General features: G+C 40.8%; 1 protein-coding gene across 6 annotated transcripts in view; it reads right to left on the reverse strand.

The window, feature by feature from the left end:
* The window catches only part of casz1 (castor zinc finger 1), a 183,012-nt gene that overhangs the window by 9,311 nt on the left and 147,718 nt on the right, over positions 1-25,983 (reverse strand). For all 6 annotated transcript variants that reach the window (XM_079849886.1, XM_079849888.1, XM_079849885.1 and 3 more), the window contains 13 exons: positions 23,629-24,198; positions 17,178-18,048; positions 16,145-16,210; positions 13,004-13,094; positions 9,872-10,036; positions 7,871-8,043; positions 6,926-7,788; positions 3,803-3,935; positions 3,298-3,361; positions 2,392-2,546; positions 1,545-1,667; positions 1,023-1,340; positions 686-884 (listed from right to left, as the gene is read on the reverse strand). In XM_079849886.1, coding sequence (XP_079706012.1) covers positions 686-884; positions 1,023-1,340; positions 1,545-1,667; positions 2,392-2,546; positions 3,298-3,361; positions 3,803-3,935; positions 6,926-7,788; positions 7,871-8,043; positions 9,872-10,036; positions 13,004-13,094; positions 16,145-16,210; positions 17,178-18,048; positions 23,629-24,154 — 3,747 coding nt within the window. In that variant the 5' untranslated portion in view covers positions 24,155-24,198. The remainder of the gene's footprint in view (positions 1-685; positions 885-1,022; positions 1,341-1,544; positions 1,668-2,391; positions 2,547-3,297; positions 3,362-3,802; positions 3,936-6,925; positions 7,789-7,870; positions 8,044-9,871; positions 10,037-13,003; positions 13,095-16,144; positions 16,211-17,177; positions 18,049-23,628; positions 24,199-25,983) is intronic.

Here is a 25,983-nt window from a genome sequence, read left to right on the forward strand (position 1 = left end):
TTGTTTATTTGTTGTGGAGAAATAAGTCTCTGTCTTCTGAGTTTTAAATGGAATTTGTTCATTTTCTGAGAAAACAAAAAAGGAAAAAGCATGGTGCTTGTGTATGCAAATAAGTGGCTTTAGCATGTTGCTATGCATTGCAAGGGCATAAATGCAAGGGATTTATATTTTTGATCATTGAAATAATTTGTAGTATTTGAGAAAGTCATATATTATGGGTGAAAATGTAATACGAAGGATTAGTGATAAGTATTTTAAGTAACATTGAGTATGTAAGGGGACCTATGCAAGAACTAATACTTTTATTCAGCAAGGATGCATTCAATTGATCAAAAGTGAAAGTAAAGACATTTTTAAAGTTACAAAAAAATTCTATTTCAAATTAATGCTGTTCCTTTGAAATAATCCATTCATCAAAGAATCCTGAAAAAAATTACGCTTTCAAAATTGATAATAATAAGAAATGCACCAAATCAGCATATTAGAATGATTTCTGAAGGATCATGTGACATTGAAAACTGGAGTAATGGATGCTGAAAATTCAGCTTTGAATAAATTATTTTAAATTGTAATAATATTTCACAATATAACAGACAACCTCAAACCTTTGAAAGTGTATATGCCACTAAAAAAAGGCACAATAAAGAATGTTTGATAGAATATTACCTCTGGAAGTCACACTCACCTGATTAGGACAAAGACACTGCAGAGAATAGTAGGAAAACTGGTCTCGCACATTCACCAGGTTGTTGTTGGGGTTAATGTGGTCCAGGCAATGTGATTCAGCCTTCCCGGATGTCTTACACACATATTTGCAATTTCCAAACAGACAGTGGAAGTGGAACTTATTCGAGTATTTGCAGTCGGTGGCCAGGCAAGGATCACTGTAGGAGATAAGCGTGACGAAACGTCTGTCAGATATTTAAAACTGCACAGAAGACATGGAAATACAGGCAGCACAGCCCATTCAAATCACACCACCACGGTATTATGAATTTACAAAAATGGCAGTGTCTACTCACTTGTCCTGAAACTGCAGGAAGCCAGGCTTGACCTGAGGCTTGGCGTTCTCCAGCGATGTGGTGGCCAGAGGGGAAGTGGCTGGCATACTGGGCATGGAAGCGGGAAGCTGGGGGATCGATCCGGCCAGCTGCTTCCAGGCGTGGAGAGAGGGGGATGAGCTGTAACCCCCTGACAGAGCCAGGCTGGGCACCTCCATGGGAGGCGTCTTGGCCATGGAAATGGGGGCAGCCATCTGATTAGGGGTGCTATCGTTGGATTCCTTGCTCTCGTTGAAAGGGGGCTCCGTTTTAACCTTCAGGTTGGCTCTGAAGTGGAAGCTAATGACAGAGAGGTGCACCACCCATTAAATGAGCTCTAATAGAGCCGCCAAACATAGCAGCAAATTAACATTTCTAGATCATAATCATGTAAATTTTGTGTGTATGTGCACTTGTGTGTTGGCATGAACTCTAACATTTAAAAACTTTGATTTAACTTCATTATGTTTGATTGTAATGCTCCAGAACCAGAGCGCTCCTCACTTGGCGTGTTTGATGGCTCCGTCCAATGTGCTGAAAAGCGCCCCACAATCCTCCACCAGGCAATGAAAATGTATCTTGTGCAGGAAATCACACTGGCCTTCACAGAAATCATCAGTGTCATACCTGTACAAACATGTGAGAAAAGGGGGAAACTTTAAAAGGAGGAAAAGAGTCAAATTGCTCGTAAATTCAGGTCAGTTACTCAAACACACTCTTGTATTCTCGGTTTAGCTCATGAGAATCTGACTTTGAATAAGGTGGTTCTTTAGGTGAACTACGCCTGAGCCAAAAGCAGCGTGTCTCTGGCTGGGACCTTTTGCTAGGGCTTTGTAACTAAATACTGTACATAACATCACATGCTCTGGATAAATCTTCTCTTTCCACATAACAACCTGGGAACAAACACTGTGGATGGCACTGACAAGCAAAAGGGTACATCATAAAGACAGATGGTGACAAAAACCAGACACCAGCTTCAACAAAACACAGAGGATGTGGAGCCAAAACACGACTGTGTTCTCTGTAATGGAAGATCTATTTGGGCACACGTGTTGATAGTCACTGACATAAATAACATGTCCACGATTTAAGGTTACAATTTATATACATGTATAAAGGAAAGTCTATACTTCAGGTGTATTACTGTTCACCATTTCTTTTCACGGTTTAGCTTTAGTTCACTTAAGAAAGAAAGAAAGAACGAAAGAAAGAAAGCCACATACATCTAACTCACAGCTAGTGTGAAAGAGTTAAACAAGTCTAAAAGAAAAGTAGTGAGGATGAAACATTGAAAAGTAAAGCTGAAGCTGTAAACGACTCTATAGGGACACAAGATGATTTCAGGCACCTGCGCAGGTAGGTCCTCCACAGCTCAGTGTGTTTCTCTGGGCACGACCTCTTCATTACCCTACTGAGATACTGAGCTGCGTCTGAGCCGTCTGCCGCCTGAGCTCCCTCCAGCTCTGACTTCAGATCCAAAGCACTGAAGAAACCAGGATTCATCTACAGAGATAAACACATGCTTAGGCATGCTTCATCACAGTAACACTAGTTCTACTCGAGGAAAAAAACACACAATGGTTTCTGTGCACTCTATGTTTGAGGCTTCAGATGTGTTTCAATTCGGCCTTGTATATGAACCAGAGCGAGAGACAGGAAGAGAGAGAGAGAGAGAGAGAGAGAGAGAGAGAGAGAGAGAGAGAGCTGAGCTAAGCCATCAGGAGAACTAGAGCGAGTTTTCTATTTAAATCATCAAGGTAATGGTACATGCAGACCATTTATACTAGTCATAGAAGATGTATGATTAAAACGATGTCCATTTTAATCCCCACAAAAACATACAACATTTAAATATCTGTTCGCCACCATTTCGTCTTTTTAAAAAATGAGGGTGACATTTGCTCTTTTTTTCTTGGCGCTGACTTTTTAATCAAATAATTTACAAAGTCCATAAATAAAGATAGAGCAGATGGAGGAGAAAAAGAAGAAAGCCAGAGGAAAAAAAATGCACGGAGAGTTCAAAACAGCTCATCAAAAAACAAACATCTCTATATATCTGCCGTGGCAACCGGCTCCTGCTTTATTATATTAATTTGCGAGCGGCGGACTGAAATTACACTGTATGAAAAATGGCTGGAAAATTTAAATGATACAAACTCATCCTATTAGCGGTGAAACATTAAAAAACAAACAGCCCCCTCTGCATCCTGCTAATTTGTCTTGGGATGAAAAGCGTTTGATGGATGAATCTTACCTTATTCATAAGTGAGGATAAAAGAGATGTATTTCCCGGCGCAGGGTGTCCGTTTGATTCAGCGCTAGAACATGCAAAATGAACAGTGTTTAGGCAGGATTTGCATGAGAACAGTAAATATTATAATTTATCCGAGATTGCGAATATACAATGAAGAAAAAAAGGGAAGGAGGCTGGAAATTGGGGTTTATGTGAACACGCTTTCATCTAAATGAATGTGCAAACATGTCATGCCTCATACTTGACGTGCATTATGAAAAGAGGGTATTATGGGAGAATTTTTGCATTCATATGATGGATTTCCTCAAAGGAGGCCTCGTGGTGGGAGAAGGAGGGAGCGTGTAAATCTCGTCCTCCTTGATCACTCCACAGACCCACCTTGTGAAGGGGGTTTTAACAAGAGCACTCACACTAATTAACACAATACGGCATTATTTGAGAGATAAATCACAGTGGGGCGGGGCGGGCCTGGGCGCGAGCCGAGAGGGGGAGGATGATGGGATACCTGTGGTCTTTCTTGCTCAGGTCCAGGCTGTGCTCCTGGACAGAGTCTTGGGGGGCCGTCAAAGCGCTATCCGCCGGCTCCTGCTTCACCTCGACCGGATTAAACCGGCCTGCTTGAGTCTGCTGCCCCATCCCTGAGGAGAGAGAAAGAGAAAAACAAAGTTATTGTTGGTCAGCATTATTCCGCCGTGATGAGATCCAATCTGACTTCTGTCCTGGCCAAGGAGAAGACCAGGAGTGATAATTATTGCGGAATTATGTCAGGCCGTCAAGGCGTTTAAATGCTGATTGAGAGGCAGCAGGAATGAGGGAAAAAGACTCCGTTTTCAGCAGCGCTTGTCACAACTCATTTGCGGGCCTGCCTCTTAACTGGTCATTAAGAGGCATGCTAATGCTGAGGGAAAGTGGCAGATTCAGACTGCCCACCCCTCCCTGCCGTCGCAGTGTGTCCTTGTTGGCTCGGCGATGGACGAAGGAGCATGCCCAAAAGGAACATCTGCTTGTCCGTCAGATTAGAGGTGACAGCCAATCAGATTGGTTCAAATAGCGTGACCTCTCGATCGGATTTTCAAATAGGTATGCAGACGATGTGGAAAGGAGGAAGGAGGCGGGAGGGACGCTGACGGGAATGCGACCTGGCTTTTCCTCCAATCCCCAAATGATTGAAATATTAATTTGTCCTCAGGCTATACAGAGAAAGCCAGGCTTTTGGTAGCCAGTAAGTGGTATTTTATTAAAAAACAGCTAGGAGTTCAAGGCACAAAGATGGAGCGATGAGTGCATCAGCAGTGATTGCGAGGTTGGGTGAATGTTGTTTAAGACACCAGGCCCGCTGAGGAAAAGTGACAGCTAGTGCCCACCCTGCCCTTGGCCTTCAGTTCAGAGGGCATTTAACCATGTGAAAAGAGAAGAGAGACACTCCTCTGGGTCACAAACACAAACGCCCACACACAAACACAAGTTTATCAGATGTGTCACTCTAACTTTCCTGACGCATGTGCTTTGACTCGTTGTGTTGGTTATGGAGGTGAACTAGTGACTCATTGTGATGTGTCTGCTTTAGGCGCATCACATCCTAATAAATTCTTTTACTGTGTGTAACGCTCAGTTGACTAATTACTGCCTGTCTTTGCACCTACAGTAAAACTAGCCTAGTTCCTCTACCTCCAATCCATCCAAATCTGTGGTCTTTATATGTGAGAAGAACGTCGTACAGATATTAACCTCCCCGCCTGTCCGTAAATGACTGTGCCCTACATCAGACCTCTACAAAGCTCTCACTTTCTTTTTTTCTCTCATTTTTTTTTTCTGGGGATATACTGTCTGACGTTAACAAGGGACATTTAAATAACGACCACGTGAGGAGAGTCTCATTAAACCTTCAGCTTTGCAGTTTCTATGATAAAAATCGGCGATGATCTAAGAGAGCAAGGAGGGGGGGGAAGCACATGCTCACAACGCTGTGTTTTTCTGGAAATTATCCAAGAATAATGTTACTGTGTAATTACCTCAACAAAGTTACTGAACTCATGAAAGATCATTTGTACTGGGTGTCTAATTAGCGAACCCCTCCGATTTCAAGATCCTCCAAAACACTCTGGGGGTGAACGTAGACTTAAAACAAAGTGAGTATTCAACTAGGAAATAACGCCACCTGAACAAATTAGCAATCGGCTCTTCTTATGCAGCGAGACTGAGATGTGTTTCTCTGCAAACTGGCCCTTGACTGCAAAAAAAGTTCGAAAAAAACAACAAAGATGTTTGAAAATAGTCACAGTAAACATCATTCTCTCATTTCTAACGCTGAGCTCTGACCACATCCTCTTCATATTTTACCCAAATGTCCTGTTCACACGTCTTTTCTGAGCAAACGTGTAAAATTAGCAATGCCACATTATGATCTGCACTCTCAATTCTGTTTAGTAGGGGATTTTATTACCAAAACTAAATACAAGGTGAGAGAATATGCTAATTTTATTTGCCTTCTTGTAGGGCAGTAGGACTTTTCTAAGAAGATCTGATCTTCTGAAGTCTACACCTGCGAAGAGACAAGGAGTAAAGACTATGACAGCCTTATAGCAGCCGAAACCCTTTAAGGATCTTCTGCAAATATATTAGCTAACTCTAATCTTACACCCAGGATCCTGTTCCCATACCTCCCAAAAAAGAAGCATTGGGATCTTACATGAATATGGTAATCAATCAGTACCATGACACCCTCACAATACAGTATTTTATTTTTTTAAGGAAATCCACTAGCTTACTAGCCTAAAACGTCTAGAGAGTAAAGACTTCACAGACTCCACATCAGTGTTTTCATACTGAAACAAGTAGTGCCTTTATATACACACCACCACATACACACACAGCCCTCTCTGGAGCGCTGAGTCATTTCTGCTTCACCAGTTTCTGATATTTCTTCCTCTATATCAGAGTGCATATAAAAAGCTGCTTTGTACCTCCAATTTCTCAACTTAATATTATTCAGGCTCCATTTGGTTGGAACGAGTGCACGCTCAGATAAGAGGCCGGTGATGAGGAAGCATGTAGAACACAGGCCCTGGGATCCTCCTGAGAATGCTATTAGAGGCAGCTTTACAGAGCCCACTCACTAGTTCAGCACTTATCTGCTAATGGATTGTGGGTATCATGACAATGATCGCTGCAATAACAAGACTAGAGCAGCAAACCAGCCCTTTAATATTTTGCCTTAATCCTGAAATCAGAGTTTGTGTAGCGTCTGTGGATAGCATGAGCAAGATGACCTGAAAGTGCCCTTTCACTGATGGGTATAGGTACAGAGAAAGAGAAACACATGGGCAGAGTGATCCAAAGAACTGATGTTTTCACGATTAAACGCAGTGAGATAAAATAGAATTTTAATATCGGCCATTTATTGGTAATCAGCCATAAATTATAAAATAATTATCGGTGAATCAGTATTGACCAGAATTTTAATTTACTTTTACAATACTAAAATAAAAATTATTCTAATTATTTTAATATTTAATATTAATGACTAATATTTACATGAAGAAATACACTAATACATATTAGAATTACTGAGTGTAACCCACCATCTGAATGATCATAAGTTGATACTACGTGGAAAGATGAAACAAACCTGCATCCAGGTTACTGGAGGGCTTCAGAGCAGCGGCTGCCAGTCGGGCCATCATGGGTGATATCAGACCCTTGCTGGCCGACATCTTCTCCATAATGGATGATGCAGCGAATGAAGTCGGAGTGGAAGCTACGGTAGCAGCAGCTGGGTCCCCGGTTGGGGTGGAGGTCTGGGGTAGAGAATCGCTGGGCATGGAGTGAGCTACAGAGGTGGCCACGGATATCAGGCCAGCGGCAGAGGGGGTGAGCGTCATGGGCATTCTGGGAATGAGCGAGAAGAAGGGGTTGGAAGCACCTGCCAGTGCACTGTTGGAAAGTGCCAGGGCCATGGGTACATTGCTCGGCAGAGCCTGGGACAGCAGGGTGGAAATGCGGCTGGCCGGAGGCAGAGCGGCAGTGGGCTTGACGCTGTGGCTGGAGGACATGGTGGTGATGGGAGTGGACAGCAGATGCGATACGGTGGAGGACTGCTGGGTCGTTGGAGAAGCACTTAAGCTGGAGTTCTTGCTGCTAATGGCGGAGTAGTCCATGAGGTCATCATTGCTGGACTCGTCCTGATCCTCTTTGGGCAACAGGAAGGAGGAAGTGAGGCCCAGCACACCCGAGGAGCGAATGTGGCGGCGCTCGTGTTTGCGCTTGTGCGAGGTCATCTGGCTGGTGGAGGTAAAGGTGAAGCCGCAGCCTTGGCGTATGCAGTGGAAATGGTTGGTGGCCTTGCTGTAGACACAGCCTTCGTACTTGCACTCCTCGTATTTGTAAAATTTCTTGAAGCCGTCCTTGGCGTAAGCGTCATCTTTGATGTGATAGCTCTTGTGCTTCTCAATGTCACACTTGTTCTTGAAGGTGAAGGTACAGCCTGGGCGCCTGAGAGGCGAAAAAGGCGAAGGATTAAACTCAAATATGGTATTGAAGTTGACATTAAGTTGAGTTGGAGTGACCATTGTACCTGCAGTGGAAGTGGGTGGTCTTTTGCCCGTAGAACTGGCACGCGACCGTCCCACAATCCTCGGTGGCGCGAAACCTCTGGAAGCCATCGTTGATCAGCTGTGCATTTTTCTTATGGAAATTCTCATGAGTCATGACATCAGACGTGCTCGTGTACACCTTGTTGCAGCCCACCTGACAGACAGGAAACGAAAAAAAAAAATGCTTTCATGAGAAAGCGTGAGCATGGTATAGAAATAAACACCATGTGTGAGTTTCACTTTGTTGCACTGGATGAAAAATGCTCAATATGAAAAAAAGTGGCTTGGCGTTTGAGCTCTTGTAGTCTGCAGGGACATGAAAACAACAACTCGAGATGTGACACAAAAATAGCTCAGTTTGGTGATGAACTCAATGTGGGGAGCAAAGAAACAGGTGACCTAAAAAAAATGAACAGGAAACATTTTCTCAAGATCTGAGCTTTGTTAAAAATATACTCTTGAGACATCTCATAAAATATGAAGAGCAAACCCTTTACCCGAAAAAAACAGGTGTGCGTTTCATGAAAACAGCTTCAAAGAGATAAAAGACAGGACTAAATTTTGTGATTTGCAATATGTGGCATGCAAAAGCAGCATGGTGAGGCGGCGTGTGGTTGAAACCTTTTTCCATTTAAGGTTTTAAGTCTATATTAGAGGTCTATGCTTTAGTAGAAGAGTCAGGGGGGTTGTTCGGGAAGACTGTCACTTACTTCGGTTTGAAAGGCTCTGTTACTCAACAGCAGCACTCAGGAGCCCTCTGGGCAGCAGACGAACGTGAACTAATGTTTGAATTAAAACCAGCAATTGTATATCATCTCTGGCACTTTTCACCCGTGCAAAGAGGGTAACTTGGCCATATTCAGTCAAACAATGAAAAAAATGCCACTCTGTTTTTTCTCCGTAAATCAGGAGAACGGGTGCCAACATCTGCCTGTTCTCACTGCTGTTAAAACAAGAGCTGAAATGTCTAATAACAATTACGCCGTTAGGGAGGCTTAAAAAAAAGAGAATATATCTTAAGTCCTGGGCCACTGTTGCCTGTGGTGAAAAAGAGCTCGGCTCGAAAGTGACACCTTGAAAATAAGCAGATGTAAAGAATTAAACAGATCTGGTGGGAATTAATCGCCACTTGGTACTAAAAGATGAAAAATGTTGAGTTCATATAAACAATTCACAGAATTTTATCCATGCCAACTAAGGAGTGAGGGAGAAAGGTGGTGAGGGGAGAGGAGGGCCATATCCTGTTCATGCCTTTATTTTAATTTTATTTATTCTGACACCTTCTGTCTTATGAACAAAAAAGTATCTTAAATGTTCATATAGGCCTTGAGGAAAAAGGTGAAGTACTTTAATGTCAATATGGATTGATTTGTACAAAAATCTGTGCTATTTGCCTGCTGCTATTAACGTTATTATTGTGCAAGGAATGTAGATTTTGTTCACATTTTCAAGATTTCATCTCAAGTAAATGTATCTTAATTTAAAGATGTTTAGATATTTGTATTGGAAGATATTCATTTTTTGCAAAGCATGAAACATGTAATGTCATGACTTTATGAATTTAAGACGTTCTGGTCCGATTTAAGACATTTTTAAGGCCTTAAATGTGTAAGGGCGAATTAAGACTTATGAAAATATACCCTGAAATATATATTTTTGGTAACACTTTATTTTGATGGTCCCTTTTGAACATTATGTTGATTATAAGTAACTTTGCAACTACATGTCAACTTATTCTAACCCTAACCCTACCAGTCTAGTAATACTCTACTAAAACTCTAATGAGAGTTAGAAGACATGTAGGTACAACGTTACTTATAGTCAACAGAATGTGTTAAAGGGACCATCGAAATAAAGTGAAACCATATTTTTTTCTCAAATCCTGTCCAAGCAGAGGAACTGATATTTGCATGTGTCTGTATAAGGGTGAATGTGCATTGTTTTTTTTTTTTTGCAAACTAGTGCTTTTTGCTGTGGTTTACCTGCATGCAGTGGTAGTGGGTACTCTTGCCGTTGAGATGACAGCCGTGGTAGTACACACTGCAGTCATCCAAAGGGCTGAAACGCATGAATCCGTGCTGCAGGGAGTTGTCCCTCTTCTTATGCATGTTATAATGCCTTATCACATCCTGCTTACTGGTGAATCTCTGTAAACAACAGATATACAGAGTTAGTAAGGTGGGGGAGGTGTTGTGTAGGTTCTGAAGGAAACCAGCAATGCGTTCTTTTATTACTCATGCAACAACTGCAGAGCATTGCAGAAAATTGCAGCCAGGTGGGTGAATGGTGCATATCGTAGCAGCAGGTATAAGGTGAATTTACTTTTCAATACTCGCATTGCAGAGTAGAACAATTAAAAGTGAGTACTTTGAAGGGTGCATTTCATTCGGAGTTTGCCTTATAGACTCCCTATACACTCACTATACCCAACTAAAGCATAGCATTATGACTCAAATATGACTAATAAGCTCACCTGATGTTTGAATCTGTGCATAATGTGCTGCTTCAACAAAAGGTTCCTGAACTAGACTGTTAATTACATTTTATTTCACTATTTCTAATTAAGATGGATCACATGACATGCGAGATCACAGTTGTGATATTCTCCGCTTCTGAAAAATCATGTTCCATGCAGATGGTTTTGGAACGTGCACGGGGAAAAGACAACAAACAAACAAACAAGGCAACCAAAAAATGTTTCTTTTTTAATTCCCGTCTGAAATATGATTCCATTTTTAATTAAAGTATTAAAGCACAGTTTTGCGCAGGGTTAGACAATAATAATGAGGAAATATGCTAAAATACCCCTCCTCCTCAAAATTAAAATCTCCTACACCAAGGAGAAGTCTAGGGGGTGGGGGAGACAAAGCGATGTAGGGGGAAAAACCTCACTCTTGAGAGATCAGGGCAACCGAATCTGCAGTAATTGGGCTTGAGCTAATATTACAGGAACTGAAACAAGAGTAGCTGAAATCAATGAGCCTTTTCCAACGTAAATCCATATTTTCTACATAAATGAGCAACAGGAGAAAAAAACAAGACAGAAACATCCACAAAACCTCATTGCCCACATATGAAGATAATCTTACAGGCAAAAAAATAAATAAATAAAGATATATAAATGCACAAAGATAAATACTGAAATCTTGGCTATATAAAGTGTTACATTTCCATTCCTCTTTCAAAAGAAGTGTAATAGATGATATATGAGCCAATGTCCAACAAACGGTGATGACAGGAATTTGGGATGTCGACAAACAAATAAAAAGAGATACTGATCTAGATCCGGCCACACTGAGCGGAACTGTGGAAAACAGCAGGAAATTGTATCAGTTGGGCTTCTGTACTTAGAAGAGTGGCCACACGGTCGTGTGGACATTTATTTTAGGATTCCCATCGCATTGCAGGATGGCCATGAAAGGAGAGGCAGGGCCGGTATGAAGTGGAGCAAAGGCTGGCAACCGCAGGATAATATTCCACCACTGTGTCATGTAACATTTTAATGACTTATCAATTCCAAAAACAAGTTCATCTGAGCCTCACCTTTCAGCTGGGGTACGCACAGCCTCCTGTCTGTCATTACTAAACTGCCAAGAGTCACTGACGCCTTTACATGTACAGGAGAATTCTGATATTAATATGAATATGGTCATATTGTAATTTCGTAAGAATCATGTAAATTCCATAACCTGACTGCCAAAACCAGATTAAGCCAAAGTTCTGGGTTTATAGAAATCTGAATAAGATTGCCAATCCCATGCTCTACTGTTTAATCTGCAACAATGCGTATGCTTGAATTGATCAGAATTGTAAGTCACTTAATATTCAGAATATTAAGATTTGCAAACTAACATTTCACAAACATTTAAAGAAACTTCATGGCATACACTGGTGGATTAAAAATCTAAGAGTAAAGGCTTAACCAGAATATTGACCTCAATCAGAAAATGATGTGCATGTACAACAGTGTCTAAAGCTATGTTTCCATCCACCTATTTTTATGCGCATTTTGGGATATTGCAAAAAAAAATTGCCGGATGGAAACGCCAATGAATTATTGCGCATAAAAAAACGTATGAGCTTGTTTTATGCGATATTCCAATTTAGCGCGGAAGTTAAATTTGCAACTTTGGAACACAGCTAATGAATTCTTAAGCATTGCAAGATCCAAAATGGACAGCTTCAATGGGACTTTTGAACCAGCTCTGCTTACAGTTTGAGGAATTGTACTTGAATAACAAGAGGCAGCCTGCTGGGCTGAATAAGTCTCTTTTAGATGCAACAGCTGCCCTGTTGTCTTCAGCAGGATTCCTGGATGTTTATAATGAAAAATGTAATCAGATGATTAAAAATGAAGTGGGAGATTATGACTAGAGAGGACTTGATAAAGAAAAGACTGTGCGGCTCTCTTTGCAGGAGGATTTTTGATGTCTTCGACAAATGTGCCCGTATTTGCCTGCTCTTTTCCACCATATGCGCATGAGCCGCTGCTGTCTGTGTTCTGATCTGCTTAATGCTGATTTTGCTGTGCTGAACATGACAACTCTGGGGACATGGATCAGATTAATAATGTGAAAGGGGATTATGAGTGGCCCAAGAGTATTAGCAGATGTCCTTAGGAAAAAAAGGAGGCATCTTTTGAAAGTATTTAACATTAACTATGAAAAAAAAGGAAAGCCATTGTCAGTCTGATTGAGTTTTGAGAAATAGCCCTCATCTATCTAAACCTGTTAAGCCAGTACGGAGCCAAGATAAAAGCCTAAAAGTTGGAAGGTGAGCTTTAAAATGGTGTTGTGACACTCTCTGCATTATAATGTTGTCTTACAGAAGCAAGGCGCTTAGATTTCCAGCAGTAAGGGATGGATATTAAAGTGTGTTGAACCGTGCCCATCAGATAGCAAAAATTACCCAGCTGACATAATTTCATTTATCATCAAAAAGGAGGAAAGGACACCCACTTTTTGCATTTGAATTCAAGATAAAATGAAGTTAAAATTAATAAATAAAGATTAAATAATCCAAAATTAGCGCTTTGCAACACTGGCCACTCATGGGTGAATTAAGAAAGTTGGTGAGTGTTCATTTTGAATCCTGCTTGTGGCTGTTGTACTCACCTGATAGTTACATTCAGGGTCCATGCAGTGATAATGCTCTCTGTACTGGTAAGCACAGTGTACATGGCCACAGTGCTGGCTCCCAGAGAACCTACAATCAGACAGAAATATATGTAAAACACTGTAATTGTTACTGTTTTGGCCAAGTATTCTGAATCCAAACATTATTATCATATCGAGCTTAAGATAAACATGATTTCAGAAACAGCAAGTGATATAAAGAGATTATTTTATAAGAGGGAAAAAAATCAGTGCTTCCTGAAAAGGAGTTGCATTGCGCTATCTCTATTCCATATACGAAACCTCTAACAATGTGGGGGCTGATCTTGAAAGGGCAATTTAGCCTTTTATCTCCGCTTGATAGATGCCCTAACACTGACAGAGTCATCTTCACGGAGCTCAGAGTCATTACCAAGAACTATAAACACATAGAAAAACAGGCCTACGCTTCCTCGACCATACGATTGCAATTCACTCTCCAGCCACAGCAATCTCCACCAAATTAGTTCCATTGCCTTCAAAGGCAGTAGGTAGACTCTTATTAAACTGTAACCCCCGACATAATTCGCTCATTTGCTCGTGCTTTAAGCCCTGCCAAATCAGCGTTCGGCTCTCCAGGTTAACAGCCTATGCTTTAATCAGGGAAAGGTTAGGCCTAATAGAAAGGTTTGAGTGTGTCTCCGTGTGGCTTCCTCCTCTTCACTCTCGCCGACTGACTCGCCCGGTCTTCCGCGGATTGGCGGCGCTTTAAAGAGGCACATTTCCTGAGTGTTTACAGGCTGATTATAACCCTGACGATGATGACTGTTAAAAACCTCCAATTACAGCTCAAAACACACAAATAAACATTCGCACCGCCGCTGCCAAGAGCACCATCTGCTGAAGTAGAGAAAAAGCTAAGTAATTTTTTTCCCCCTACTGCCTGGATTATCCCTAGACTGCTTTTACAAATCACTTTGCTAAGTTCATTAAGCTAATTGAATGGTGAATCCACTACCTGCTAAACGTGGGTGGTGTTCTGAAGGGCTGGGGAAGTGGCAGGCGCTTAAGTTGGTTTTGTTTGCATCTTAAAGGAACAGTTCACCCAAGAAACTGTAGATTTCAAGCACCATAAACGTATCATAAAACAGATCTATGTGACTACATTCCAAGTCTTCTGAAGCCGTACTTAAAGTTGAACTCATGAAAGTTCATGAGAGAAGTAGTATTATCAGGTTTGTGGATGAATCATTCATTTAGTTGGATCTTTTCAATGAATCAATTGACTTGATTAAAAAAATTAATGATTTGTTCACAAATTTAACTGATCTGGTTCTTGAGTATCACCTCAATGACTCACTGATTCGATCACAGAAGTTAGAAGCTTGCCGAAGAGAGAAGTGATCAATTACATTTTTGGTCCGCTTCTCACGCGCAGCGATTGTTTGGATTCCAAAGTTAAAAAAATATAGTCATATGAAGAACTTTTTTATTTTTTGAAACTTTAAATCCTCAGTCCCCATTCATAGTAATTGCATGGAAAAAAATAGCAGTACAATATTTAAAATGTGTCTTTTTACATTCCACAGAAGAAAAAAAGTCATATGATTTTGGAATGACATGAGGATGAATACCTGGTGATGGTATTTTCATTTTTGGGTGAACTATTGCTTTACAAAAGAGATTACAACACAGGCTACAGTACAGACTTTATATCTCGCTCTCATATTGCATAAATGTACACATTAAACTCACCCACCATTAGCAGCCCCTCTGTGTCGCACTCAAACATTCCCGGCCCCATGTACACAGAACCCCCCTGGGATGGCAGCCCACCCCAGCTGTATCACTTTGCCTCTGGACAATTCCCACTTGCCGCGTCAGGGGGCTAATGGGCCGCGCTGCTATTCAGTGGCGGATTAAATATTAATATCGCCACGATACAGAGATTGCCGCACATCTCCCGTTACAATAGAGACATGCCGATCAAAGTTTGGTGCAATGCTGGGTACATAAAAGCATTTAGGAGGGAAAACAGTGACTAAACACTACCAGGGAAGCTCTTTAAACATCAAACCACGGCAGTACGAGGAGATAAAGAACTTTTTCCCCTTTTGTGGGGGGAAGGTGGGTGTAGACAAGTTTACAAAGCTGCTTTTTAGCACGACTGTTCTCTCATTAGCGTGGATGATTCCTCCCCCCTCCCCCCAACCCGATCCTTCAACAACCCCCCAATACACCAGGCTGCATTTGCCCTTTTTATGAGTCCTCATTTTTCTTTTTTCCCCTCCTCTCTTTCCTTTCTTTTTTTCCCAACACGGAAATTGAAACTGTATCTGGGCTTATCTACTGCCTCCCCGCGCATCAACTGCCGAGATGTTTAGACAAATTTTATGCATTATGCAGTGCAAATATCAAAACAGTTCTTGGCAGTGCCAGCAGAAGCCTCATTAAAAATTCCTTAATTAAATCTTCTTGCAAAATGTAATCAGTCCAAGGAGGGTTTTTGTGTGTGCACAAGGATGTGTGTGTGTCTGTTAGTGCCAGGGCTTTGATTTGTGGCCTTCATGTTACGGCTTGGGAGAGTAATCATTAACGCCAAAGCCACTTTGCCTTTTGAAATGCGCCTTTTTCTCTCTTTAAGGCAAGAATAAATAAACAAATGATAATCACCTTTCTACTGGCATGACAAAAGAAAACAGAAGCCGATATTGGAGTGCGCTGCATCTATCTCTGCGCTTTGTCTGCATTTGCGAGTGCCTGTCATTTAGTTGATTCAGTATCTTCATTTGAAGTGCAGATATTAGAAATGAAAGTCTCAACTATCTGTGCAGTCAGGCCCAATGACACACACAGGCACATGCAGGGCAGTCTAATGTGCCCGATGTTTTTGCAAACATTTCAAGCTGTTTGCTTAAGATTTTACAGAGTTCAGCTTCGGCGCTGGCAGGGAAACTGACACTGAGAAAAAATTACTCACTTTCCAGCCTTTAATTCAATTAATTTTCCTTAGTCCATAAACCTGGCGTGCTTACGCGTAATTTATCGTCCACACAGAAAGTGTATTTTTGCAAATCTACATCCTGCTTTATTAAAGTGTGAAATATGTCATCGATTAAAGAATGTTGTCGTGAAGTTTTGTGAGGGTGAGGATTTGCATACCTGGCGATATATTTCTGGTACACGTTGACGTCCTCTGTGACAGGTTTCTCAGGAGGAAGGCCATTCCTATCATAGCATGGAAAAAAAGAGAAAAGGATTAATGGTATGCATTCCATCAGTAATAAAAACAAACTGACGCAGTATTTACTTATGAGCCATTTCAAAGTTTGGGCTATCAATATACATTTTCTTCAATGGAGTAGCGATTTGGTTTGGGAATGAATTAGGGAGGTATATAGGCACGCTTTGATGCATGGCCTCCCAACAATGAAAGCACAGAGGGGAAAAAATGTTTTTGAATGCATAAATTATTTATGTGTGTTTTTGGAGAGAGCACAAATGCAAAGATGAGGGTGTGCGGTGAGTGTCAGAAAGGCAGAAAATGGCTACGTGCATTTTATTTTGTTTGATTGGCCCTTGTATGAGGGATGACTACGGCTTTTAGGACATCCTGTTTCAGAAACAATCCACATCGATTTAACAGTTACTTAAAAGTCTGGGTTTGGTGGCTGCATTTGACTTAGCATCCCACCTTCATTGAATAAGCACTTAAAAGGAGGAATTCCTAATGTAACACATTATAGTATGTGCAAAGCATTTTGTATTCAAGGTGGCAGCAGTTCAGCAGCACTAACTCAGGACTAAAAACATGAGCAGCTCCAGCAGGGGATGACCTGGGGTTAATCTGCCTCTTTAGGGCTGGTTCTGACAACAAATCACAGTATGTGTGTGTGTGTGTGTGTGTGTGTGTGTGTGTGTGTGTTTGCACATGGCCGCATGCTGGCTGTTCCAGGGACTGCTGGAGAACAGCCTTAAGGATCTTGCTAACCTGAACTTATTGAAGGTCAAGACAACTCATAGAAAAAGTGCCAACCAAGCCCCTACAAACTTACAATCTGACTTTAAAGCCAGCAGAGGTCTTCTGACCCCCCCACAAGGCTCAGGATCCCTATGCGGGTTATCGTTATAATTACTGTCATTACTGTCAATTTATTGTCCAAATAGTTAAATTCATTTTCAAAAGTTGCCTTACTTGACAGAAGAGACGGTTCCAGTAGTAATGGAGTCAGTTTTGGAGAAGCTGGACTTCATGAAGTCAGTGTTAAAGCCGAGGTGGCCAGCCTGGTCTACGGGCAACCCGGGAGGTCCCACGACCCCGGCAGGAGCAGCCGTATTGATGACTGGTGTTCCTGGGGTCCCTGCCGTAGCTGGGAGAATGCTTGGCATCATCGGCGGATCAACCTTCGCAGGAAGGAACTTCTGGATGTTTCGTACATCGTACTTTGACGGCCTGCCGACCTTGCCGGTCTTAAAAGCGATGGCGCCGCCCATATCAGGGTTGCCCTCTCCAGGTTTAAAGAGGTGCAGGAACTTGACGTTCTCCAAGTCATACTTGGAGGGCCGTTTGTAGGAATTGCCATTTTGCTGTCTGAGACTCTCTCCCATCTTCAGCTTCTGGATGAAGTAATCATACTTAGAGTTACGGGAAACTAGGTTCTGGATGTGTGACTGGTTGGTTGGGGGTGGATTGAGCGAGCTTTGTTTGTGGTCCATTACGGGTGGAAATATCTGTCCCTCTGACCCTGCAAGGGCCGGCTGGATGAGGGCAGCGCTCTTCTCCGGTGCCATTTTGGAGTTGAGCTCTTCAGGCTTGGCGTTTATAGGCCAGGGCAAGGTCTCCCCAGCCTTCAGCTTGCGGATGTACTCCTCGTACTTGGAGAAGCGAGCTCGACGGGTGGCCTCCTCGTTGCTCAGGGAAGAAGGATCTGAGGTAGCTGCTTTCAGCTTCTCAAAGCTGATCTTCTTGGCCAGCTCATCCCGAACCTGCTGGTCATCATAGCCAAACATGTGTAAAAACTCATTCATGGTGTTGGCGGCGTAATCGCGTAGTGCGGAGGCCTCTCCTATACGAAAAACAAAGATAAACAGTTGATTTAGATAACACCCCAGAATTGAACTGATGACAAAACTGGATCTGAAAGTAATAGAGAATGATTTAGCTAATAAAAATACAATTAAATTAAATAACAGCAAGACCCAAATAGAAAAATGGAATGGGGTAAAGGTGTAGTTTAATTGCAGTATAGTGAAATGAATTCTGGACCATTAACTTTCATATAGGTCTGAAGGGAGGTCAGATAGACCATCAAAAGGAGACAATTTGGGTTGAAAGCTTCCCCTGCTTCTTAACCAGCTCATATAAAGGCCAAATTAATGCTCTTTTAAAGTATATTTGTGTAAGTGTGTGAGTGAGGGACACAATCCCCTCTGGCACTGGTGCACTTAGTGCTTGGCTCTGATATGGTGTTTATCACAGCAGATGAATGCAAAAAATCTCATCATGTCTCATTTTGTCGGTCAGGAGAGCTACCATGGTACAAGAACACTGCTCCAGATGACAACTTCATAGAGGTGTCAGATAAACTCTCTCTCCACCCTGCCATGACCCCAGCCCTCCACCAGTCCTTTTCTCTATTTATTTGATTGCCTTTTTCATTGCTGAGCAAATGGGATGGTTAGAGGTAACATTAGCCACGGCCATGCTAATTAATACTAAAATATTTCAGCTTTGGTCTCATATTTCTATGTTATTGCTAAATCGGTCTCTCGCCCGTGCTTTTCACATCTCCTTCTCAGCATGTAAAATAATCCCCAAATTTCCACTGCTGCATTGGGGCTAGTCGTAGCCGTGCTACATCAGTATGAAAGGTGATCTGGGAGATCGAAAGAGCATGAAAAATTTAAGAGAAATGTATCAGGTATTTGATAGGAAACTCCCTACACTTTACATTGCATCATTTTAGCAGCTATTATGTGTTTGAGCACATACAGTTATTTCATCTCATGCTCAAAGGTTAGGGCGTCATGACAGTCCTTACAGCTCTCATTTTCTCAACTCAAATCTGCCTTGGAGTATTACTGTCACACTTACCAATGTGCAAAAAGAAGGAACCGAAAATTAATATTTGTATTCTACAGTAGGTGTGAAAGGTGTGTATAACTCATGTTTTTTACGGTAAGTGTGAAAGGTGTGTATAGCTCATGTTATAATTATATATAAATATATTTATACTTTAAATTATATAGATTATATTATATTTTAGGGGTATAGATATAGCTGACAAAATGACCAGAAAATGTGCTAAAAGCTATGGGTGTAGCCACGTGAGATTTGTGCCTTTAATGCTTTAAAAAAAAAAAGTCATTAGACACCAAAGTGTACTGCATTTGTTAAAGTGCCTGCTATTTTGACAGCATTTTGACAAAGTACACTCATTTATTGTTAATTAGCCTCAATTTAATCACTGCTGAATCGGCCACAATAAAAACTATAAAAAATAATGAGCTATTATTACATACTGAAGGATATTTAGTGCTACTGTATGTATCCCCAGAACTTCAGTTTGGCAGAGCAAGGCTTCAGCCATAAATTTGGCATCCAGTGACTATATTTTTGTATAGGTCACGACTGCTTAGAGGGGTTTTGTCAGGTCATGTGATTTTACACAGCTTTAAAGTCAGGACATGCTCTTTAATCTCTGTCCCTGAACATTTTCCAAGGACGGCAATCAAAGACACTTCTGCTTTAGGTAATTGGACATTTTCCATCTGTACCTTTTTTTCAAACAGTTGGGAAACTCCCTTCATTTTCTGACAGAAATCCCCCTCTCCGTCTCTGAGTGTTATCGGTCTATCATTAGCATTATTATTGGTTTCAAAAGTCATCTGTAGGTAGGATATGCATCCACTATTCTCTTTACACTATACTATTAAAGGGATAGTTCACCCAAAATTATCCACTCAACTTCATGTTGTTAGAAACCTGTATGCTTTTTATTGTTTCGTGGAATGCAATTTTTTTTATGTTCCAAGGAAGAAAGAAAAAACAGGTTTTGAACAACAGGGAGGTGACTAGATTATTGGGTGAACTTTCCCTTTAACAGCTTTCATTTTTTGAGTGAACAGTCTCTTTAAGATCAAACTGTTGGTATTAAAAGAGATGTTGGTTGTACTACACAGAGGAAAAGTAATAGCTGTAGCAACAGTAGTAGCAGGTGGTAACAGTAGACAGGACGAGAAGTCTAGCATGCCAGTGGGCGGCTCTGTATGCGTTTAATAGACTATCAGTGTCAGGAGAATGATTGGACTTAAACTGCACACATTATGCCAGGACCTAAGAGGAGATAACCTTTTAAAACAGCATGTAAATGAGTTCCCCCCCTCATCCTTATCTCACATGCTCCAAATGATGTCATGTGCATGAGGTTGGAAAGCCATGGCTTTGGGGGAAAGGTACGATTTGCCTGGCTGAACTCCCAGCACTCTCTCTCTCTTCCTCATGCCACTGGAGAGTACAAAAAGAAGTGCTCCTAATCTCACCACTTCATACTGGCAAATTCCAGCCTGTGACAAAGCCCTTGTCTATGTTTGAGGCAATTAAAGTACGTTTTTCCCTTCGTGGTGTGATAACAAATGGACATTATATCTCCTTTCTGTTGACCAAACATGGCCATCAGAAGCAGGCTGATTGGGTCTTTATGCACTCCAGAGGGGGTGATGATAAGGACATGCGAGATCTATCTATATATATATATATATATATATATATATATATATATATATACATACATGGACTTATCAAGGGTCCACTTACAACACTTTAAAAGCTGTGATCTTAAACGGAAATTTCTGATGGTGATTTTTAAATAAACTCATTCAGTTTTAGACTGAATTCAACAGTTTATATTTTGAAAGATGTAGACTTCTGTCAAAAATGCAACTCCATATTTTTCTCCAGAAAACAGCACATCGAATCTGCTGCCATATCCAGAAACCACTCAATAAACATCAAAACATTTGAACAGTGGATGATATTAGCTAAATGTGTCATGTGTATTGTTCATAAAAGCTAAATTTGAAGAGAATCTCGAGCCGCAATAAATTCTATTTTGTTCTATTAGAATTCTTCAATATTCTAATAGAACTACAATAAATCGCACAAATCAAAAATCAAAGAATGTAAGAAAACAGTATTAGCTTTTCCTCCCAGATTTTTAATTATTTATGTAAAAAAAAAAAAAATCCATTTATTTATTGAAAATTATTTATGGAAAAAAATACATATATAATTAAAAATCTGACACAATAAGCGAATAGTCAAAAATGCTATTAGTAAAAGTAAACGCATCTCACATATAGTTAAAATATGTAATATATAATAAATTAAAATATAATGAAAAAATGTATAATTTATATACTTCAAAAAGATACTGATACTTCTACATGATCTTTTGCTTAGCCTGGTTGAGAAGCATGCATTTGACTGCTATGGGAAAGGCATTCTGTGATTTTATGCTGATAGGGATTCTGCTCAGTCCCCTGATGTGAGGAGTTAAATGTTTTGAAGGTCGCAGTTTCTCTCATTGATCTTGCGATGTTTGTTAATTACATTGTCACTGATGTTGTGAGAGATAATTAAGCCACTATGTTTATATGCATAATTATGTGCGCTCCGCATCAGCCTTTGAAAGACAGCAGCACGAGAGAAGAAAAAATATTTTAATTGTGAGCCGCTCAGTAACATGGCAGTATAGATGCCCTAGTTACAATCAACAAAGAGAGAGAGGAGGGAAAAACAACTCAAGACAAGAGTGGTGACTAATGTCTGCTCACTGCAGTCTTCAAATGCTTTTTCTTCATTTTAAGATGCGGAAGCAAAGGTGTACAACACAAACACATATTTACAGAAAGCTTTCTTTATGACCATGAAATAAACACAAAATGACTGATTAAAACCACAATGCACTCATGTTTGCCGGAAAATACTTGATTTTCTGAGAAGCTCTTGGCCTCACTTCGGTGATAGAGGCCACAAGCATATAGGTGCTTCTACCGTCAGAATGAGAGAGAAAGAGAGAGAGAGAGAGAAAAAAATACATGAAGCAGAAAAGAAAGCAGAAAAAAACTGAAAGAAGAAAGCATTTAACAAAAAAAGCACCCACTTAACCTGATTTTGGTAGAGAAATGAAAAGTTTTTAACCAAAGTGTTATCTCCTGTTGTTATCTAGCATAGTTTCTGTCTTGTTTTGTGTGAAGTACCTTTGTCGAATCTTCCTGAGATAGTCAGAGGTGAAAGTTCACAGAGGTTTTAAAACGGAGATTGTGTCGGTTTCTGCAAATTCTGCTGGTTTTTTATCACTTCGTGAAAAATGGCAACACAAGTCACGTTATCTAGATGATCGTCTTGCAAATACAGGGGGAAATGCAGTTGTCATTTCTTCCCATACCGATTTAAGGGCCACTCGTTGGGCTTTTGACTCTGAATCTCTAGGATTTAATCTCCTGAACTACTAGAGACCTAGAGTCTTGGCAGAGCGGGTCTACTATGTAATTGGGTCCGGGTGGTAGCTACGTTTTGTGAGCTTATAGAAAATCAAAGAGTCAGAGTGTAATCCTGGGCGTAATATGAAGCTTAGCCAGTCTGCCAACACTCTTGGCCCCTCGGCTGCTGCGCACATACGCGGCAGTCTCTATAAGTCTCTTCTAAAAATTCATTTCTTCTTTTAGTTCTCGTTTTTCCCCAATGGAGATTGTCTGTATATGTTTGCGGGTGGCAACAGAGTCACTCTTTCATGTTAACTATAGATTTCTCTTTCCAAGAACTGCACTTGCATAGTTGTGACACTGTCATATTGTTACAGTAATTATGCTTGCAAAAAGCCCAGGTAAAGTAAGACTTGTGAAAACTGAGCTGGCAAGCCTTTGAGGAGAGATTTTATCTTGAATATGTGCACTTTGTTTTGGCTACACACAGACAAATACTGAACAATGTGATCTTTTTAGTATTCATAAGTATTTGTACTGTACTCTGTATATTATTTTAGACATCGAAATTCACAAAATCAACTTAATGACAGCATCTAAAATGTATTTTAGATCTTTTACGTATCAGAGATTAAAAGATATGTATATGAGATTCACATAACAATGAATTCATGAAATTGAAAGGTTGGTTAACCAACATCAGTTAAATATGTTTCAAATGAAATATTTTTTGTTATCACATTTATATATCAATTTACAGCATTTTATTGTTTTATTTATAGTTTATTGCTACACATTTCTATTTATCTATGTATTTATTTATTTATCCTTCTGAATTCATTTATAAATAAATGTTACAAAATAATTTTCTCAGATGAAGGCTCTTCATCCCTTTATCTTATTAACCAGGAGGCCCTCGGAGAGTTTTGGAAATATTTGTTCTGACCAGTCGGATTTGTAAACATATTTACGTCTCAAAAGTTGTACACACACACATATATATATATATATACATATAAATATATATATATAGTTCACATTTTAGATGCTGTCAAAATGATTGTACATTTCTATCTGAACATACAAAAATGTGTCTGTAAATGTTACGTTCAAATACCTATGAATACTAATGACATCATCCCAAAAGAAAGAGGTGATACCTGGTGCGGAGAAGGAGGCTTGGCGAGGGGGGGCTTCGCTGGTGGGCTGGTAGCTGTCGTCCTTGTGCGGGCTGCCCACCGAATCCTTGTCTTCTTGATAACTGCCCTCGTGAGAGTTGGGCATGGTGTCAGCATCTTCTGCGTTGTCTTCTTCATCGCTGCAGCCTTTGGGCTGTACCATGTACACGCCTTCAGGTGGATCGTCATTTATATTGTTGGGTTTGAGTCCCCTGTGCTCACCCCGTTCAAAGGACTGAGGATCGTCGGCATACTCGCCATTCACCCACTTCTCAATGGCCTCGCGCCGTTTCTGGTCCTCCTCGAGGCTCTGGCCCAGGGTCAGGACCTCTGGGAAGTCGCTTTCAGGCCTGTCGCCCTCATCGTAGAGCAAGCTGCCCCGCTCGCTGTTGTCCACTAGGTCTGAGTCTCCCTCGGCATTCTGGGAACTGCCGTCGTACACCACCTGCCGGCTAAGCTTGGCACAGATCGCATTCAGTTTTAGGCCACCTTTCCTTTTGGCGGCCATCGTGGATTTTCCTGAGGTCTTTTCAGTGCATAAACTCCTCTCAGCTGTTAACGAAAAAGAAAATTCATATTGAATTTTTCTCTAGTTTTTGTTTAAGTTTTAAATAAGCATTTCTTTAACAATTTAACACCATTGTATTGTTTTTTTCACTTTGTAAAATTTAATTTAATTTATATTTTACACATTTGTATGTATTTATATGTCTGGATTTCATTTATATATACATTTTATAAAAGAAAAAGGAACATTTTAGTGGTTAAAACAAAAGATTTATGGTCATTGTTCACAGTTAATTCACTTGCTCGATGATAACAGCTGCACCATCCTTGAATACTGCAAGCGAACCACAATGCCTCTCCCTAAAAACCACAAACCTGTTTAACTAAGTGCATTTTAACTAAGTTTTAATTTGCTACTACTCTTAGATGCAGACACTGACACAAAAATATAAAGCTAAAAAGAAAAAGTCATCTGTGTCTGTAAGATGCCATTCACACCTATGAGAGAAGGTGAGAAAGGGAACGAGAGAAATATCCCTCCCAACAAACTCAGAAGAAAAACTAGATTGCAATCAAACCCCCAACAGTGTGTCAAGCAGCCACTACAGTGAGATATAACCCTGAACATGACAGCAGAATAGACACAGCCTGACACCGAAGACTCTCTTCACCTAAAGAGGCCCAGCGTCCTGCCAATGTGAGCCTTAGCTCTGACAACATGAGGATGAGAGCACAGAAGACTATAAGAAAGAACAAAAAGTGCATCTGGAAGTAGAGAGAAAGAGACAAGAGTGCATAAAGGAGATAAACACTGAGAAAAAAGTAGCTGCCATCCCCTCACCTCACATCACCTCGCGCACCCTGCATGCTTTAGTCTTCACGGCTTTCACTCAAATTCACTGTCAGCCCCCAAAACCTGCTCTTACAGTGCAGAAGACCACCACACCAACAGTGATGCACCACAAACAGCTTTTCTCATTTCAGCAAAGTCACACACACTTCCTGTGAATATAGACAGTCAAGAGTATACTGGAGCTGATCAGTCACACATAATAAAGAGATTCAGTCATAACGTGGCGTGATAGACTCATCACATATTACCTGCTGCACCCCATATTACCTTACGGCTTAGGGCAGCGTGAATTTCCACGCTTCGACATTCCAATAATTCTGTGGAAATCTGCATACAAGATTCCGCATGGGCCTGGTCATTTGCTATTTCACCCCAATGTGCTATCTATAATATCTCTCCCAGTGTCAACTCCCCCCTGCAGCTGTTCTGGGTCCGTCCATAACCAGAGATGACTATTTAAGGGCAGAATTCTCTCACTGCTAAGTCACCCTTTCGCCCGCAAATCTGATGCAAAGATTTAGCAAAGTTCACTTTTAATAGGTTTTCCAGGCTTAAAATCGAGCCCGCTCGTAACAGTAGATGTTTATCATGCAGTAAATAAAAAATGGGAAACCTGCGGGACGTATAATGGTCTGTGGAACGCTTTAGCTGGTAGTTAGACGCTGTGTTGAGATGAGCTATTTCTAACCGTCCCATGAAGTTGTCAATAAAGCTGTTTCGATTCGAACGGATGCTTTAACAAGAAAACCTCACATTGTTTTTGAAGGGAAAGTTTTTTGATATTTTCAAGGGACTCAAGGTTAGCCTGTTACATTCTAGATGTGCCGTGCACCCTGTGGCCCGGCACATGCTTTCTCAGTTACTGTATTTACACTTAACACTTCCTCTCTGAAACAATGAGCTGAGGAATTATGCTCGCTTTGTGCTGCACCAGATGCATCTGAACGCCTCAGAAGTGCACATTTTTACCTTAGACA

This window comes from Squalius cephalus, assembly GCF_949319135.1.
Source record: "Squalius cephalus genome assembly, chromosome: 18".
In the NCBI taxonomy this organism is placed as follows: Eukaryota; Metazoa; Chordata; class Actinopteri; order Cypriniformes; family Leuciscidae; genus Squalius; species Squalius cephalus.